This window comes from Phyllobates terribilis, unplaced genomic scaffold (genome assembly GCF_046119375.1).
Source record: "Phyllobates terribilis strain yellow unplaced genomic scaffold, ASM4611937v1 Scaffold_1__5_contigs__length_1240528914, whole genome shotgun sequence".
Taxonomy (NCBI): domain Eukaryota; kingdom Metazoa; phylum Chordata; class Amphibia; order Anura; family Dendrobatidae; genus Phyllobates; species Phyllobates terribilis.
Window position 1 is genome coordinate 617,208,334 of NW_027362761.1, and position 18,271 is coordinate 617,226,604.

The 18,271-nt window shown below is 45.4% G+C and overlaps 1 protein-coding gene across 8 annotated transcripts in view; it reads right to left on the minus strand.

Annotated features, from left to right (window-relative positions):
- LOC141272912 (uncharacterized) overlaps positions 1-18,271 on the minus strand; it is a 267,987-nt gene that overhangs the window by 208,056 nt on the left and 41,660 nt on the right. For 3 of the 8 annotated variants that reach the window (XM_073684126.1, XM_073684133.1, XM_073684169.1), the window contains one exon: positions 229-5,317. The exons of the other annotated variants lie outside the window; for them this stretch is intronic. In XM_073684126.1, the coding sequence (XP_073540227.1) occupies positions 4,134-5,317 (1,184 nt within the window). In that variant the 3' untranslated portion in view covers positions 229-4,133. Of the gene's footprint in view, positions 1-228; positions 5,318-18,271 lie in introns of those variants that run through there. 8 annotated transcript variants of the gene reach the window in all.

Consider the following 18,271-nt stretch of genomic DNA (forward strand, 5'->3'; position numbering starts at 1 on the left):
CTAGTGTGCTGCGTCACATCCGGCCCTAACTTCTGAACATTGGCGCGCCCAGCCGGAAGCAAAGCAATTGCCTGCAAAGCAATGTTAGGATGAAGATGCACCAGGAGACCCGGATTCTTCGCCTGCCTGCTCCATTCCCTGGCGATGCCTCCTGCCAAACTTCCCCAGGTAAGAAAATAAGTAAAAACAAGTTAGGTCTCCCTCACGAATAAAAAAACAACACTGAGATGTGTGTCTACCTTTTTATTCTGTAGGTTTCCTGTTAATGGGGGCAGATTACCTCTCTCGCTCTACAGTGCTGTCAGGGTGTAGGGAAACGACATTACATAGTGAAAATGTAGACGAATCAAACTAGAAGTTTAATGAGCATGTTATGGTCACAATTCCTGGCTAGATAGGGGTTATTTAAACATAAAAGGCATATATAATAAAACAGATCACCAAAATATGAAACAATATCTAATTTTAAATAGTAAAAAAATATAAATTGTACATTTCATGTAAAGTAAAGTAGTCTTAAAAAATTTTGAGCACCACGCCCATCTCAGTTACACACATTTTTGTCAATTGAAATAATTTTTTGCCAAACGTCCCCTTGTCATGTGTTAGAATGACTGCTTGCTTCTTCTTTCGCGAGATTGTTCTTAAGTTGTACGTTTTTTCTGAAGAAATCGTCATTTTTCAGGAGTGGTTTTCTTCTGGCACACCTCCAATGTAGTTTACAATTTTTTAAATCAAATGTTTTTTATTTTTATTAATTTTTATAAAGATTTTCACAAAGGTAAAAGAAAAACAACCAGACAAACATTGGAGAAACACCGTTCTCCACCCTCCAACCTTAAGAAGCATTAAACTTGAGTTATTTATACATCCTGGCTCTGCACAACCAGCATAATTAGATGAACAAATATTTGAACATAGTAACAATAGTCAATCCAATTACATATAACTTATGGAAGTGCTAATAACATTTTAATTAATTTTCAAAGAAGTTTAATTTGAGGCATCATATAAATGTAACTCAAAGCAAGCCGAGGCGAAATCTCCTCAGTTCCCTAGATGTCAAACCAGAGTCATCAATCCATAGACCCCATATCTTGTCAAATTTAGAGATAGCATCTCTTTTTAGGTATATGCCTTTTTTTTCCAAATTTACTAGCCAGTTAACTTTATCAATAAATTCCGATACCATTGGCTCCTGATCTGCTATCCATTTTTGGGCTATCAATTTTCTTGCCATATATAACATACGTGCTGCCGCAATTTTGCCGTACTCATCAATAGTCAGGTCTTCAACATATCCCAGTATACATACTAATGGGGAAAGCTCTACGTCAATTGAATAAACCCTGTTAATCACTGCTACAACACTCTTCCAAAAGGACACCAAGTTAGGACGGCTCCACATCATATGAGGCATATCCGCTATGTTAGTTTGCAGCTAGGACAGTGGGGACTTGAACGAAATCCGACGTTAAATAAGAATTGAGGTGTCCTGTATACCTGGTGTAGCACATATATATGGGACAATTTATGGGATTCACTTAAAGACAGCTGTGGGACTCTTTCCAGTATATCTGACCAGTGATTTTCCTCTATGTTCCTATTACACTCTCCCATTTCTCTTTTGATCGTGAAAAGCACATATTAATATTCATGCTATCCAAGTGTAAAGGACATATTGATACTCATGCTAGAGCAACTCCATTTTGTCTGCTTGCTTTAAAATGATGTTATTATCACTCCTTGCATAATATACATTCTTTCCTTCTTTTCTCATGCAACTATATCACACTAACCTTTTCTCACAAGAACATTCTGCGAGACATCCTGCTCCTGTTATCTAACTAGCCTAGGCCAGGATTGACCTTGTAAATTTCTACCATGCACCCAACTAACGATAATATGACCATATGTGTATTTCCGTAATAATTGTACTAACATTGGTTCAAGCCTGTAGTACGGCTGTAGATGATTGGACATTAATAGACTCAAAACAATATAAAATGCTAAGCAAAATAAACGGGATCAGAGATTCTTTGAATCCTCCCATACAGAGCATTGTCTCCGTTTTGTTTTCTGTGGATTGCAATCAACATAATAATTTGACACTCACTTGGTCAACCGTGAAGGGTTATTGCCCTCCATTAACAATTGCATCGGCTGGTTTGTCAACATAATGTCATAAAGTAATGAGATCAGTCCACGAGAACTGTGTAGATTAGCTATTCTCTGTATTATTGAGTTTCGGGGGTAACCCCCCTTCCAGAACAATGCCTTTCGCCCGATATGCGTGCATGTAGTTTACATTTTTAGAGCTTTTTTGAACTGGTGAGGATTAAAAGTAATAAATGTTTCCTGTATGTCTCAAATAAATTCTGGAACACGTTGAAATTTCAGCATTTTTGTGTCCTCACGCTGTTCTTAGCTGCACTGTCCTCGGTCAAATGGCAGCTTATTGAAACCTCTACTTGTTGATGGCGTAAGTGGGGTGTAGATGTAGAGATGTGCGGATAGAAAATAATTAATATTCAACTGGTTGTCTAACTTAACTTTTCCGGATCATAAGAATCCACAATTCTTCGGAAAGTCTTAGAGAGCTTTGAATCGAGGCATGATTATACCTCATATTTTAAAAATGAAGAGTAGATAAAAGCAAACATCTTGGGTGAGGGATAAGACAACTTATTTTTAGAACTTCGCACTTATAGTGATGAAGTTTGCCGCTTCATTTTTTTAACCAAGTTTAGACGTGAATTCGAAAAGAATAGGGAATATAAAGCATGGTCTTATGCTGGATCTAGGACTGGTTTGGGCACAAAAAAAAGCATAAAGAATAGCATGTGTCTCCACAGCATAAAAGTATACGTATACATAGCAGTTTTGTTGCAGAAATGTATGCAATGGATTCAGACATCGCAATGAGGGTAACAGGATACATTTCAATGCTAAAGAAAAACAAAAAAACAAAAACCCAGATAATTAGAACACATACTGAGTTGGAGAAATTTGATTAATATAAATATCTACTCACAAAGTATATTTTGGGTGGAATTAGCTTGGGTCTGCCAAATGTCCACATAATAAATACCTTTGACCTGGGGTTAACCTTGACCAGCATCAATGGAGGAAAGTATTGTGGATATAAGCAAAAAAAGAACAACCATGTTACTGTAAAAGCTGTGAAACTGAATTGTCATCATGAATGTTGCTTACTTTTAGGGGTAATTCAGACAAATGTAATATGGCCAGGATTCAGGGCTATTACACAGCACATAAGCAACCTACACTCCCTGACAGAAGTTATCTTGCTTATCCATGTTATGTAAATAAAAGCTTATAACCTGACGTTAAATTCATCCATTGGTTTTATAAATTACTCTTTTGAAAGCCGAAACCCTCCCAAATTTGGTTTAGGTTAAGAAAATAAATTGGCATCAATGCTGAAATATTGATCATTTAATGAACACAGAATGGTCAGATTTTGGCAAGACAAAAGTTTTGTCGCCCACAGAAAGTAATGTGATATTCAAACAAATAATTATCTTAAAATACAAATATATGTGGCATAACATTGGTGAATGAAGTTGTGGTGCTATTAGAGTCATATTTAATATTTTTTGTGACTTCTATGAGCTTGAAGGACTGCATCCATGCGGCTCAACAATGATTCATACAATTTATTAATGAAGTCATCAGGAATAGCTAAGAATGCCGTCTTACATGCCTCCCCGAGTTTATCTAGATTCTTTGGTTTTGTCTTCCAAGCTTCCTCTTTCATCCTACCCCAAACCTGCTCAATGATGTTCATGTCTGGTGACGGGGCTGGCCAGTCCTTGATCACCTTGATCTTTTTTGGAGGAACTTTGTTGTAGAGATGGATGTATGAGATGGAGCACCATCCTGCTGCCGAATTTGACCCCTTTTATGATTTGGAATGTAAGAGGTAGCTAATACTTCTTGATATTTTAGGCTATTGATATTGCCTTCCACCTTGCAAATGTTTCGCACACCCCCATACTGAATGTAACCCCAGATCATGATCTTTCCACCACCAAATGTAACTGTTTTCTGGGTGTATTTTGGATCCATACGGGCTCCAGTAGGTCTCCTGCAGTATCACAGAAAGAACATCAAAACTGCTTCTCTCCCGTGTGACGTCTCTGATGTTTAACAAGATTGGATTTATTTGTAAAACATTTCCAACATTCTGAACAGGAGTACGGCTTCTCTCCTGTGTGGCTTCTGTGATGGCCCCGAAGTCTGGCTTTGGTAATAAAAGACTTTCCGCATTCTGGACATGAATATGGCCTGTCTCCTGTGTGAATTCTCTCATGTTTAACAAGATTTGATTTATCTGTAAAGCCCTTTCCACATTCTGAACAGGAGTACGGCTTCTCCCCAGTGTGACTTCTCTCATGTCGAACAAGACTTGATTTATTTATAAAACATTTCCCGCATTCTGGACATGAAAATGGCTTCTCTCCTGTGTGACTTCGCTCATGTGTAACAAGATTTGATTTTTGTGCGAAACATTTCCCACATAGTTGACATGAATACTGCTTCTCTCCTGAGTGACTACTCTCATGTCTAACAAGACTTGATTTATCTGTAAAGTACTTCCCACATATTGAACATGAAAATGGCTTCTCTCCTGTGTGCATTCTCTCATGTTTAACAAGATGCGATTTATCTGCAAAGCATCTCTCACATAGTGAACACGAATATGGTTTCTCTCCTGTGTGAATTCGCTCATGTTTAACAAGCTGTGATTTATTTGTGAAACATTTCTCACATTCTGAACATGAATACGGCTTCTCTCCTGTGTGTATTCTCTTATGTCTAACAAGACTTGATTTATCTGTAAAGCATTTCCCACATAGTAAACATGAAAATGGCTTTTCCCCTTTATGAATTCTTTCATGTATAACAAGACTTGATTTATCTGTGAAGGACTTTGCGCATAGTGAACATGAGAATGGTTTCTCCCCTGTATGAATTCTTACATGAATAAGAAGACTTGATTTATCTCTAAAGCGCTTCCCACATTCTGAACAGGAGTACGGCTTCTCCCCTGTATGACTGCTTCTTTGTATGAACTGTTTTCCACAGCGTTTCACACCTGAACTTGTCATAATCGGTGATTGATCAAGAGTAAGTTCCGCATGATTCGGAGTATTATTTAATAGATCCATACTGTGGAGTCCTGAATATAGGTTAAGGGTAATAATGTTTTCTTCGGAGGTGTGCTGTGTGATACTTTCATCTTCTACTTTATCATTCAGTGATAAAATCAAGTTTCTCTCACAGAGATTTTCTGAAAAGATGAAAAAATAGATTAAATGATTTTTTTTTTCCCCAATTACAAAGTTTATAACATTCTTATTAGGCTGAAACCACACATGCAGTTTCTGATGCAGTTAAAAGAACTTAAATCAGAAAAGGATCCATCTAGAAGGAAAAGTATAAGTGATTCCTTTTGCTGGTGTGGACTGGGGTCCCCTCGAGAAAAAAAAAAAATCTAATTTCAGCAGAATTAATACTTTACGAAAATCAGATGATAGGAAGACATGATACATTGACTCTCCAACTTCCCTAGCTCAATTGTTACTGCAGAAAAAGACATTTAAATACATGTTAAAAAAAATAACTAATACCATTCATTAATAAGAAAAACATTAGATAACATTATAAGACAAGGAAATCCTCTGCTATCATGGAGGCTAAGGGAAAACCTAATTACTGATTAGAAATCCTCCATAATGGCACCGTCAGGATTAGAAGAGATCTGACTTTCACAGGGAGGTTTCCCCGTAACGGAAGGAGACTTCTTTTCTGGAAACTGGATGAGAATCTTGACATTTTATTCTGAAGCATCTTGCTTTTATCACGTGATCATACATCTAAGGTATGAAATCCAGCAGATTTATAATTATTTTGAAAAAACAGATGGAGGAACCAAGCCACGTTGGCAGTGGAACGTCATCACAGTCTTGAAGAAGAGAAGGGTTTTGGCCGCGGAATGATTTTATCCACCAGACTTTTTAAGAGGTTTTGACAAAAAAAAAAAGATTTCTTCAACCCATCTAGCAATAGGAAAATCATTATTTCTAAACCTTTAATAATGAATATCAATCATAGGAAAAGTTCGAATATTAATGGGCGTCAACTAAAGATGAGCCAATCCTGGGAAATTTGATCGCGAAGACATTATTCTCCACGTATTTAAGGTTTCTCATTATGCTCTGGGGTCTCTCCTCATGTAAAAAAAGAAGAAAAATATACTTCTACTCACAGCTCACATCTCTCGCCCTTCCGCTCCTTACCGTCATCCGTCAGGTCCTGGCCGCATCTTCAGATTGCAGACGCTCGCTCTGAAATCCCTAGGACTCTCACACTGGCCGTGGACTTCCGGCTTTGATGGGGCCCAGGAAGGTTCTGCACATGAGCGCGTAAGGTCACGGCGTTCGTTGTGACATCGTGACGTTGTAAATCTTCACTCGATTGCGCAGAATCCTGGGGGTTTTAAAGTGAGTGGAGGCGACCTGAAGATGTGGCGAGTACTGGACAGGTGACGTGGAGGGGCAGGAGAGTTGAGCAGTAGAGTAAAAGGAAAAAAAAATGTATGGTTCAACAAAAATTTGCCTAAATCCGCAAGCAAATTGTAAAAAAAAACATATTTTGGCTAGTCCAGGATGTTGTAAAATACATGTAGAATACAATTCCATGTGTGCACTTTTAATACCAGGCGGCCACCCCCTACATGAATTGTCAGGTTTGTGAGAGGTCGTTTCATCAGTATTTAGCACCTGTGCAGCCCCCGCCATTATCATGGGAGTCTACTGCATCCGGCTACTGCATTGGTAACCTGACCTGGTGTTAATAAGATTGTTTCTATTTCTGTGATTTTTTTTTGATTCATGTCCTTTTGTGAGACGTTTTAGAATTCAATTCCACTGGAAATTATTTGCTCACCTCTAGCATTAACACTAGATTTTAAGACACAAATTAGCTCTGAAAAATCTTAGCGTGATCAGCCAATTTCTTGTCCAGAAAGGCATGGAGGACGATCAGATGTAGCTTATAGCAAAGGTCTGAATCTCTGCTCCAAAGAAGACAGGAAAGTCTTCTACACTATATGATAAATGAAATACTCTGCTCTCTACTCTTTGGTATTAAGTAGTGCGTCGGAAAGTCCACTGCCTATCAACTCCAGGCTTGTAAGCCAAAGTCGAATTGCTTCTGGACTTCGGAGCATCAACGTTGTCGGAGATACCATTGGGCCATTTTAAAAGCTGTAGAGTGGAAACCGGGACCTATTTCGGCAATATGGAGTTACTAGAAACTGAACTACTCCCTCCACTAACCTACCTGTGCCCGATATTGCCATTTCCGTTTGTGGCTCAACCATCACTCCCCAGCAACATGCCCGCTGTCTTGGGGTCATTTTTGATTCAGATCTTTCCTTCACTCCTCACATCAAATCACTCACTCGTTCATGTCATCTACACCTCAAAAACATCTCAAGAATCAGGACGTTTCTCACCTTTGACTCGGCAAAAACTCTTACTGCAGCTCTTATTCATTCTCGTCTCGACTACTGCAACTCTCTACTAATCGGTCTCCCTCTTACTAAACTCTCCCCTCTCCAATCCGTCCTTAACGCAGCAGCCAGGATCATATTCCTCGCCAACCGCTACACCGATGCCTCGTCCCTGTGCCAGTCATTGCATTGGTTACCCATCCAATATAGAGTTCAATTTAAACTTAAAACGCTTACCCACAAAGCGCTCCATGCTTCAGAACCCCCCTACATCTCCTCCCTTGTCTCAGTCTACCACCCTACACGTGCCCTCCGTTCTGCAAATGACTTAAAACTAAAATCCTCCATAATCCGAACTTCCCACTCCCGTCTCCAAGATTTCTCGCGTGCTGCACCAATTCTTTGGAATGCATTACCCAGGAGAGTTCGATTAATTCCCAATATCCACAGTTTCAAGAGGACCCTAAAAACCCATTTCTTTAGACTAGGGTAATAATAATTATAATAATAATTTTTATTTATATAGCGCCAACATATTCCGCAGCACTTTACAATTAAGCGGGGACATGTATAGACAATAAATTCAATACAAGGTAAGACAGTTTAAACAGTTACATCAGGAATGAGGTCCCTGCTCGCCAGCTTACATTCTACAAGGAAATGGGGGACACAATAGGTGGAAAGTGCTTGTTATTTCAGGTCTGGCAATTATAATAAGTCGGGATTTTCATATAAAGCTGCATGATCCGGTCATCAGCCTGTATGTTCAAGTGCAATACTCAATTACCGAGTGCAGTTATCGTGTGCATAGAGGGTGTGGAGACAGATGAAGAGGAGGGAGCAGATTCTGAATAGTATTTAGGAGGGAACAGGGGAAAGTTAGCTTACTGGGTATTTGAGGTGGTAGGCTAATTTAAAGAGATGGGTTTTTAAAGGGCGCTTGAAGACATCGGGGCTAGGCATCAATCGGATCGTCTGGGGTAGAGCACTCCAGAGAACTGGCGCAGCACGAGAGAAGTCTTAGAGACTGAGGTGCGAGGTACGGATTATCGGGGATGTTAGTCTTAGGTCATTTGTGGAACGGAGGGCACGTGCAGGGCGATAGACTGAGATGAGAGAGGAGATATAAGGTGGTGCAGAACTGGACCCTGTAGCGAATGGGTAACCAGTGTAATGACTGGCATAAGGTGGAGGCATCGGTGAAGTGGCTGGACAGAAGTACGACCCTGGCTGCCGCATTCAGGATGGATTGGAGAGGGGAAATTTTGGTAAGAGGGAGACCGATCAGAAGAGAGTTGCAGTAGTCCAGACGAGAGAGAATAAGAGCGACAATAAGAGTTTTAGCAGTTTCAAAAGTGAGAAAAGATCGGATTCTGGAGATGTTTTTAAGATGCAGGTGATAAGAGAAAGTGAGTGATCGGATATAGGGAGTAAAGGAAAGGTTAGTGTCGAATATGACCCCAAGGCAGCAGGCGTGCTGCTTGGGAGTTATGGTTGAACCATCCAAGGTAATTTCGATGTTAGGTAGAGTTAGGTTAGTAGAGGGGGGAAACACAAGAAGTTCAGTTTTGGAGAGATTCAGTTTAAGATAGAGGGAGGACATGATGTTAGAGACAGCAGACAGACAATACTTGGTATTTTGTATTAGGGTAGGGGTGATGTCAGGGGAAGAAGTGTATAATTGGGTGTCGTCAGCATAGAGATGATACTGGAACCCAAATCTGCTGATAGTTTGTCCAATAGGGGCGGTGTATAGAGAGAAGAGGAGGGGGCCTAGGACTGAGCCCTACGGAACCCCGATAGTAAGGGGATGAGGAGGGGAAGAGGAGCCGGCAAAAGATACAGTGAAGGAGCTGTCAGAGAGGTAGGAGGAGAACCAGGAGAGAACGGTTTCCTTGAGGCCTCTAGAGCGGAGCATAGTGAGGTGGAGCTGGTGATCCACAGTGTCAAGTGCTGCAGAGAGATCCAGGAGATCAGCGGGGAGCAGTGACCTTTGGATTTGGCTGTTAGTAGATCATTACAGACTTTAGTGAGGGCAGTTTTAGTGGAGTGTAAGGAGCGGAAACCAGATTGTAGAGGGTCGAGGAGAGAGTTATCTGAGAGATAGCCGATTAGACGGGAGTGGACCAAGCGTTCCAGGAGTTTAGAGATGAAAGGAAGATTAGAGACAGGTCTGTAGTTAGCAGCGCAGTTCTGGTCCAGGGATGGCTTTTTAAGTAAAGGGGTTATGATGGCATGTTTAAACGAGGAGGGAAAGATACCGGAAGAAAGAGAGAGGTTAAATATTTTAGTTAGGTGAGTGGTGATCACCAGTGAGAGGGACTGCAGGAGATGTGAAGGAATGGGGTCACTGTTGCAGGTTGTATGTCGAGAAGAAGCGAGGAGCTGGGTAACTTCTTCTTCTGTAACAGGCTCAAAGATGGCAAGTGAGCTTGAAGTGCGGCAGGGAAGTGGATCCAGGCACTGAGGAGATTGGGCTGAGATGTCCTGATGGATGTGGTTGATTTTTTCAAAGAAATAAGTGGCCAGATCCTCCCCGCTGAGGTTGGTAATGGGGGCCTGTGCTTTAGGTTTCAGGAGGGAGTTTAAGGTTTCGAAAAGTCGTTTTGGATTGTTGGACAGTGAAGTGATGAGGGTGGTGAAGTAGGATTGTTTGGCCAGATGAAGGGCAGAGTTATAGGTTTTGAGCATGAATTTATAGTGGATGAAGTCCTCTGCTAAAAGAGATTTTCTCCACTGACGCTCAGCACACCTTGAGCAACGCTGAAGAATACGTGTTTGCATCGTGTGCCAGGGCTGCCATTGTATGTGTCGGGTCTTTCTGCGAGTAGAAGGAGCTGCTTCATCTAGGGCACTCTCCAGTGTATTATTGTAGTGTGACAATGCTAAGTCTGGACAGGAGAAGGAGGAGATGGGGCTAAAGATGTGTGGAGATTGTCCATAAACTGCTGGGTATTAATGGTACGTGTATTCCTATAAGTGTGGTAAGTGGGGGTGTCCCGGGTGAGGAGACAATTCTTGACAGAGAAGGAAAGAAGGTTGTGGTCCGAGAGTGGGAGAGGGGAGTTGGTAAAGTCATCCAGCGAGCAGAGACTGGAAAAAAACAGGTCCAGAGTATTCCTGGCTTCATGGGTAGGAGAATTAGTAAACTGTGAGAGACGGAATGAAGAGGTTAGAGAAAGTAGATGAGAGGCAGATTGGGAGAGGGAATCATCAATGGGGATGTTAAAGTCACCCATGATGAGGGTGGGGATGTCACAGGATAGAAAGTGAGGAAGCCAGGTGGCAATGTGATCCAAGAACTGGTGAGAGGAGCCTGGAGGGCGATACATAACCGCCACTCGCAGGGAGAAGGGTTTAAAGAGTCTGATGGTGTGGACTTCAAAGGAAGGAAACATAAGTGAGGGAACCGGGGGGATGACCTGGAAAGCACATTGTGAGGAAAGGAGCAGACCAACACCTCCACCCTGTCTGTTGCCAGGTCTTGCGGTATGTGAAAATTTCAGCCCACCAAACGAGAGAGCAGCAGCAGCGGTGGTGTCTGGCTGCTGAATCCAGGTTTCTGTGATAGCCAGAAGGTTAAGGGAATTAGAGAGGAAAAAATCATGGATGTAAGTTAGTTTGTTACACACAGACCGTGCGTTCCAGAGAGCACAATGGAAATCGATAGGAGAGGGCATGCACTGAACGTTAATAAAATTAGCAGGGTTTCTATATGCAGCTGGAGGAGAGTGGTGTATGCTAGTGGAGGGGGGCCCAGGGTTGGGGGAGATGTCACCTGCGACTAGTAAAAGGAGAAAGAAGAGAAAGAGCAGGTGGTGCAATGATTTGTATGAACGTTTTGAGTGCTGTATGGAGGTAGAGGATGGTTTGCAGTGGGTGAGGAATGTCAGTAGAGCCTCAGAGTTATACATGGGAGAGGGGAGAAGGGAGGGGTTGATATAGAGAGAGTGCACAGAATGTGTTAAAGGGCGGGCGAGATGTGAGAAAGCAGAAGTGAAAACAAATAAAAAGCAGATTGATAAGACTAATGCATAATGCAGTATGACTGACCGAGAAGCATGTTTGTATGAATATCTTATGCACCTTACCTGTCTCCTGCCCTGTCCAACTGCCATTGTATAACTGCACTTTTAACTATTGCACTTAAAATCTATTGCACGCGTGACCCAGCACGCATGCTATCCCGAGCCAGAGCGGAATATATATGAAATGAGGGTATCGCCTCCACACACTATCTGTCCGTCCCAGTTTTCCCCCATATTAAAATCTTCTTCAATTTCAGGATACATACCAACCATGCACTTAATAGCCTCGGTCAGGACTGTACACATACTGGCAGGCGACCAGTCCATGTATTTATCCTATTTAGTATATCAAGGCTGCATTATACAATATATGTACATTGTACCTTTTGTGTCTCCCCCATTTCCTCATAGACTGTAAGCTTGCGAGCAGGGCCCTCACTCCTTTTGATACAAGATATACTTATTCTGTATTAATTGTATAAGTCCCCCCTAAAATTGTAAAGTGCTGCGGAATATGTTCGCGCTATAAAATTAAAAATTATTATTATTATTATTACTAGAATCACACTGGCACTTTGTTCCAAATCTTTTTTTAGCATCTTTGAAATTATTGTAGGGGGAGAACTGGCATATAGGGGCTAGTCTTCTCATGGCTAGTGGAGATGGAGGAGAGGGAGAATGAGGAAAGAGAGAAGAAAGAAAAGAGAGACACAAAAGGGAGAGAAACACCTGAACTATCCCAGTGAGAAAGTGTCACGAAAAACACTTGGTCAGACCTTGCAGCCCTCTGGCGCCCCCTTATCCTGCTGGTCAAACACGGTATTGACCGAGGATAAGCAACAGGGTGTAGCTGCTCTAATTTATGTCGCCTATTGTGGCACGTGATGTGACAGGACGTATATATACCACCAGTTTCTTCCAGGAACGTATATAATCCTCCGTCCAGCCACCCTCAAACCACAATATCACATAAATACTGGTATACTGCCACCACTGATCGCTTAACAGGTGGATCGGGAACCCGTTAGGTAACGTGAATTAGCAGGTGAGGAACGTGTTTGCTCGACATAGGACAAGAAGAACGAAGCTGGTAAATAATAATGATTTACTCCCGAAAGTGGGCAGTGATTACAAAAGATATACAAGATATTATAAAAGAGACAATTTACATATGTGCATTAAACAGTTATTAAAATAAAAGGGGTAAATAATAGCAAAACCTGCGGCACGAGGTGATGGTCTCAGATTCTGTGGGGGGGGGGGGGGTGGACGGCTCCCCGGAATTTAGGTGTGATTCCTCCACGCAGCGAGGAGTGCATGCGTCTGACGTCCCTGGGTAAGAAATGAATTAAAATGTCCGTTCTCGTTTTTAGTAAGGGGCCAAAACCCTAGGAGACACCCATGTTGTTTACCTCACACGGGGGCTCGGTTTTGTGAACCCACCCAGCTGCACCAGACATAAAAATCCTTCAGATTTCATATCTTGGTATGGGGGGGTCCCACATCCAAGATGGAGACATCATGTTTGCCGTCACCAATATTCATAAAGATGGATATCAAATATGATATCTCTATGACGCTCAGCAGCTCAGATCCCATTTCCCGGGTTTCCGGTGGTTTCTCAGTTATGCAAGATATACTATTATAATTGGAAAAAGGTGAATATTCCAAAAATGTGATCCCTGTGTTTGTGACAGTCATGTGAACTATTAAACTCGACATTAAAAGTTTGTACAGTTAGACAATAGGATTTTGGAGGGAGTTCCAGTTTAGACCAGAATGCTTGTTCTTTGGGCTGAGGTTTTATGGTGGTAATAAAAATTCCTGGTTTGGGGGAAAGCAAGAGTGAGTTCTATGTAGGACCCTTCTAAATGGACAGAGGGTGGAGATTTAAGACATCTCTTATTTTTAAAAGTCGGACAAAAATACATTTTGCCTGACACCTCCCCCTTTTTAGACTGCGCTATGGAGGTAGGACCTTCTGGTACTCCTCCAGGCGTATCTCTGGAGGCTCCCCTCGCCGGGACAACCCATCGGCATTGCCATGCTCACTGCTCTTGCGGTGTTGAACGGTAAAGTCATACTGCTGGAGGGTGAGGTTCCAGCGTAACAACCTTCCGTTGGCACCGGACATGGCGTGCAGCCAACTCAGGGGGTTGTGGTCAGTCACGACAGTGAAGGGGCGCCCGTACAAGTAAGGCTGTAAACGGTTGAGGGCCCATACAATGGCCAGGCACTCCTTCTCTATGGTGGAATAGGCCACTTCCCTCGGCAGCAGTTTCCAACTTAGGTACAACACGGGGTATTCTTGGTTCCCCGAGTCGACCTGGCTGAGTACAGCACCGAGGCCAAACTCACTGGCGTCGGTCTGTACGAAGAATGGCCGTGTGCCGTCGACCGCCTTTAGCACAGGAGAGCTGCTCGGGAAGTCTTCAAAGCCGGAAAGGCCACCTCGCATTCATCTGTCCATTTGACTGACTGGGGTAGGCTCCTCTTGGTGAGGTCTGTCAAGGGCTTCGCAAGGCTACTACAGTCTTGTACAAAGCGTCTATAGTACCCTGCGGTGCCCAAGAAGGACTGCACCTGCTTCTTGGTCCTAGGGGTGGGCCAGGACACGATAGCGTCCACCTTCCCAGGCTCTGGCTTCAGAGTACCCCCACCTACCCGGTGCCCCAGGTAGTGGACCTAGTTCATGCCCATCTGGCACTTTCCTGGCTTGATGGTCAAGCCCGCCTGGTGAATGCGCCCGAGCACCTGCTGCAGATGCTCGAGGTGATCCTCCCAGGTGGGACTGAAGACGGCAATGTCATCCAGGTACACCACTGCGTACCTCTCCAGTCCCTGGAGCAGGTGGTTGACCATTCGCTGGAAAGTGGCAGGGGCATTTTTCATGCCAAAAGGCATGAACGTGGATTCATACAATCCGAAAGGGGTGATAAAGGCGGACTTCTCCTGGGCCCCGGGGCTCAAGGGAATCTGCCAATATCCCCGACTCAGATCCATAATGGAGCGATAGCTCGCGCTGGCTAACCGCTCCAGCAGCTCCTCAATGCATGGCATTGGTTGTGCGTCAGAGGCTGTGATAGCGTTGAGCCCCCTGTACTCCACACAGAACAAGGTGGTCCGGTCCTTCTTTGGCACCAGGACTACAGGTGAGGCGCACGCGCTCTTGGACCGCTTAATCACCCCCAACTTCAGCATCTCCTCGACCTCCTGACGCATGACATGCTGCACCTCGTCGGAGATTCGATAGGCTGTCCGCCGGAGTGGGGCATGATTCCCGGTGTCCACTTCATGGGCCGCCACTTCAGTCCTGCCAGGCAGGTTGGTGAACACTGCTTGGAAGGGTTTCAGCACTGCTCGCATCTGAGACCTCTGGTCTGCGGATAGCAAGGCGCTTATCTCTACATCCTCTAGGGACCCGCTGGCCTTCGCCTGGGCCAGCATGTCCAAGAGGGGGTCGTCCTCCCCATCCTCGGGCAGGCTGCAGACCGGTAGGACGCAGGCTTCACGTTTTTGATGAGCCTTCACCATATTAACGTGAAAAGCCTTCCGCCTACCCCGCTCGTGGTCAAGAGTGATCACGTAGGTGACCGGGTTGAGCTGTTGGTGAGTGACGTACGGGCCTTCCCAGGCCGCCTGAAGCTTGTCCTTTGGTACGGGGACCAGCACCCACACCTTCTGACCCACCTGGTATGTCCGCTCTCGGGCATTCTGGCTGTACCAATGCTTCTGGTCAGCCTTGGCTTGCGCCATGTTGTCATGTACCAACTGCGTCAAGGTCTGCATCTTGTCACGGAAGCGCATGACATACTCCACGATGGACACTCCTGGGGAGCTCGGCTCTTCCTCCCAGAATTCCCTTATCAACCCAAGGGGTCCTCGGACACGCCTGCCATACAGGAGCTCAAAGGGGGAGAACCCCGTCGAGGCCTGTGGAACCTCTCTGTAAGCAAATAACAGGTGTGGGCGGTAACGCTCCCAGTCGCGTCCCTGGGTCTCAACCAGCAATTTTAACATCTGTTTGAGGGTACCGTTGAATCGCTCACACAAACCATTGGTTTGTGGATGATACGCGCTCGATACCAGATGCTGCACCTGCATTTTCTTACATAGGGCCTCAATTAAGCGAGACATGAACTGGGTTCCCTGGACGGTAAGCATCTCCCTGGGAAAGCCTACTCGCGAAAAGATGGCCAAGAGGGCGTCCGCCACCTTATCCGCCCTAATTGAGGACAGGGCTACTGCCTCCGGATACCGGGTAGCATAGTCTACCATGGTAAGGATGAAACGTTTTCCAGAGCTGCTGGGTATGGCCAGTGGTCCCACAATGTCCACAGCAATCCTCTGAAAAGGCTCCTCTATCACTGGCAAAGAGATCAGGGGGGCTTTGGAAGCCGGCCCTGACTTTCCCACTCTTTGACACGTGGTACAGGAGCGACAGTAGTTCACCACATCCGTCCCCATTTTGGGCCAATAAAAGTGGTGAGACAGCCGGGCCTTGGTTTTGCTGACCCCCAAGTGTCCAGCGAGTGGAATCTCATGGGCGATCCGCAACAACTCATCCCTGAATTGGTAGGGGACGACCAGCTGTCTTTCCCTCAGCCACTCCTGTTGGGGTGTACAGGGAACTGTCTCCCGGTACAACCTCCCTTAGTCCCAGAATACCCACTCCTTATCCGACTCGGAGGTGGGCTTCTCAGCGAGGCTCCTTAACGTCCCTAGGCAGCATCTGAGTGCAGAGCTGCCTGAAACTCCTGGCTGGAGGAAGCCAGAAGTGAGGTTAAAGCCACGTCCTCACTGGGACCCTCTGGGACCGGCTCTGGGTCCATACCTGATTCTTTTATTCCTCTGTCCGAGGAGGGTCCAGAAGGCAGGGCGTTAATTGCGTTCGGGGCACTCTGACCGCGGGTAACAGCGGCTATATAGGCCGTCTCCCCGGGGAATAACACCGTCCCATCAGCGTGTGCGGATATGAGTACTACTTCCCCATCCTCCCCCATTACCTCAGGCACAGTGCTACGTATGGGGCAGCTACCATCAGCCAGGTCACCATCTGTTGTGACACTGGTCACTGGCACAGCACCATCTGCTTCATGGTCCCCGTGCCTCTCCCCATTACCCTTAGCACTGACACTTGTTCCTGCTAGGAGATCCTCAGCAATATCACCCCGCAGCGTGACATGGCTGAGTTCTCCTGTACCTTCCAATACATCATCATCATCATCGTTATCAACAGGTAAAGCATTGACATTCACATTATCAGCATTAACCTTACCAACAGTATCAGATCGGGGAGGGGTGTCAGGGACATAATAAGCAAACAACCTCCCCAAATCAGTTCCCAAAAAAACATTTGCAGGTAGATTTTCAGATACTCCCACTTCCTTCACCCCACTCCCCGCACCCCAATCAATAAAAACCCGGGCCATGGGGAAGGGGCATCGGATGCCCCCAATCCCGGTGACAGTCAGGGTCTTTCCCGGAATAAGCTCTTCAGTGGACACCAGTTCGGGTCGGATGAGGGTTCGTTCGGCCCCCGTGTCCTTGAGGCCTACAGTGACAGTGTCCCCCACCATGACAGACTGCAAGTTTTCACAGGCCCTCCCAACTGGCCCACCCACCAAAAGAACTGAGGCATTAGGCCCTGGGGCCTTGGATGGGGGGTTCTTCCTCTGCTTCTCTGGGCAAGTGGCGCTGAGATGACCAGCATGGTTGCAGAAATAACACCTGCGGGCATCAGATGCAAGCTGGGCATTGGTAACGGGAAAAAGGCCTCCGGAAGGTCGGCTGGCAGGGGGAGGGATGGTGGTTGATGGCTTACCCCCTTTCCAGCTGGCGACGACCGGCTTCCGCACCTCCGGTCTCCGATTGGCCTCGTAGGTGTCTGCGATCTGCGCTGCTTTATTGGCATCTGGTGGCTCCCGATCCATCACGAACTGCCGTACCTCAGTCGGATACAGATGCAGGAACTGGTCTTTCACCATCAGGTCCTTTAGATGCTCAAAGGTGGTCGCTGACAGTCCTTGGATCCATTGCTCAAAGTTGGTTCGGAGCCCATGCACAACATCGCTGTAACTGTCGTGCGGTCCACGTTGGAGGTTCCGGAACTTTTTACAGTACACCTCAAGAGTCAGTTGGAACCTCTGGATTAGGGCCTGCTTAATGGCATCATAGTTCCCATCGAGGCTCGGAGGAAGAGCCACAAACACATCCAGAACTTTGCCTCGCAGCCCTGCAGTTAAGTATCGGGCCCACTGGTCCTCAGGCAGCTGGTATTGTCTGCAAGTCTTTTCAAAACCCCTCAGAAAGGTGTCGAGGTCGCCGTCCTTTTCCATCACAGGAAAATGCTCTAGATGGGGTTTAAACAGGGTCTCATTGTTGGTCTCACCGTTCCGTGAGGTGGATGCTGGTATCCCGAATTGGGCCATGTGCAGTTCATGGGCCCTCTGGGCTTGGGCCTCTCGCTCGGCCTCCTGGTGCTGCTGAATGACTTTCAGCCGTCCTTCATGATCCTCTGCAGGAAGTTGCTGTAGAGCCATCTGCAGATAGGGGTCCACGCTGCCCTGGTCGCTGACGCGGCGTGCGTCTAAAGGTGGGACCCCTGCAGTAGTACTGTCCATATCTCGGCTGACCCCTGGCCCTGCTGAGGTCTGGAGAAGGGCTTGCTCTGCCTCCAGTTGCGCCAGTGCAGCAACCA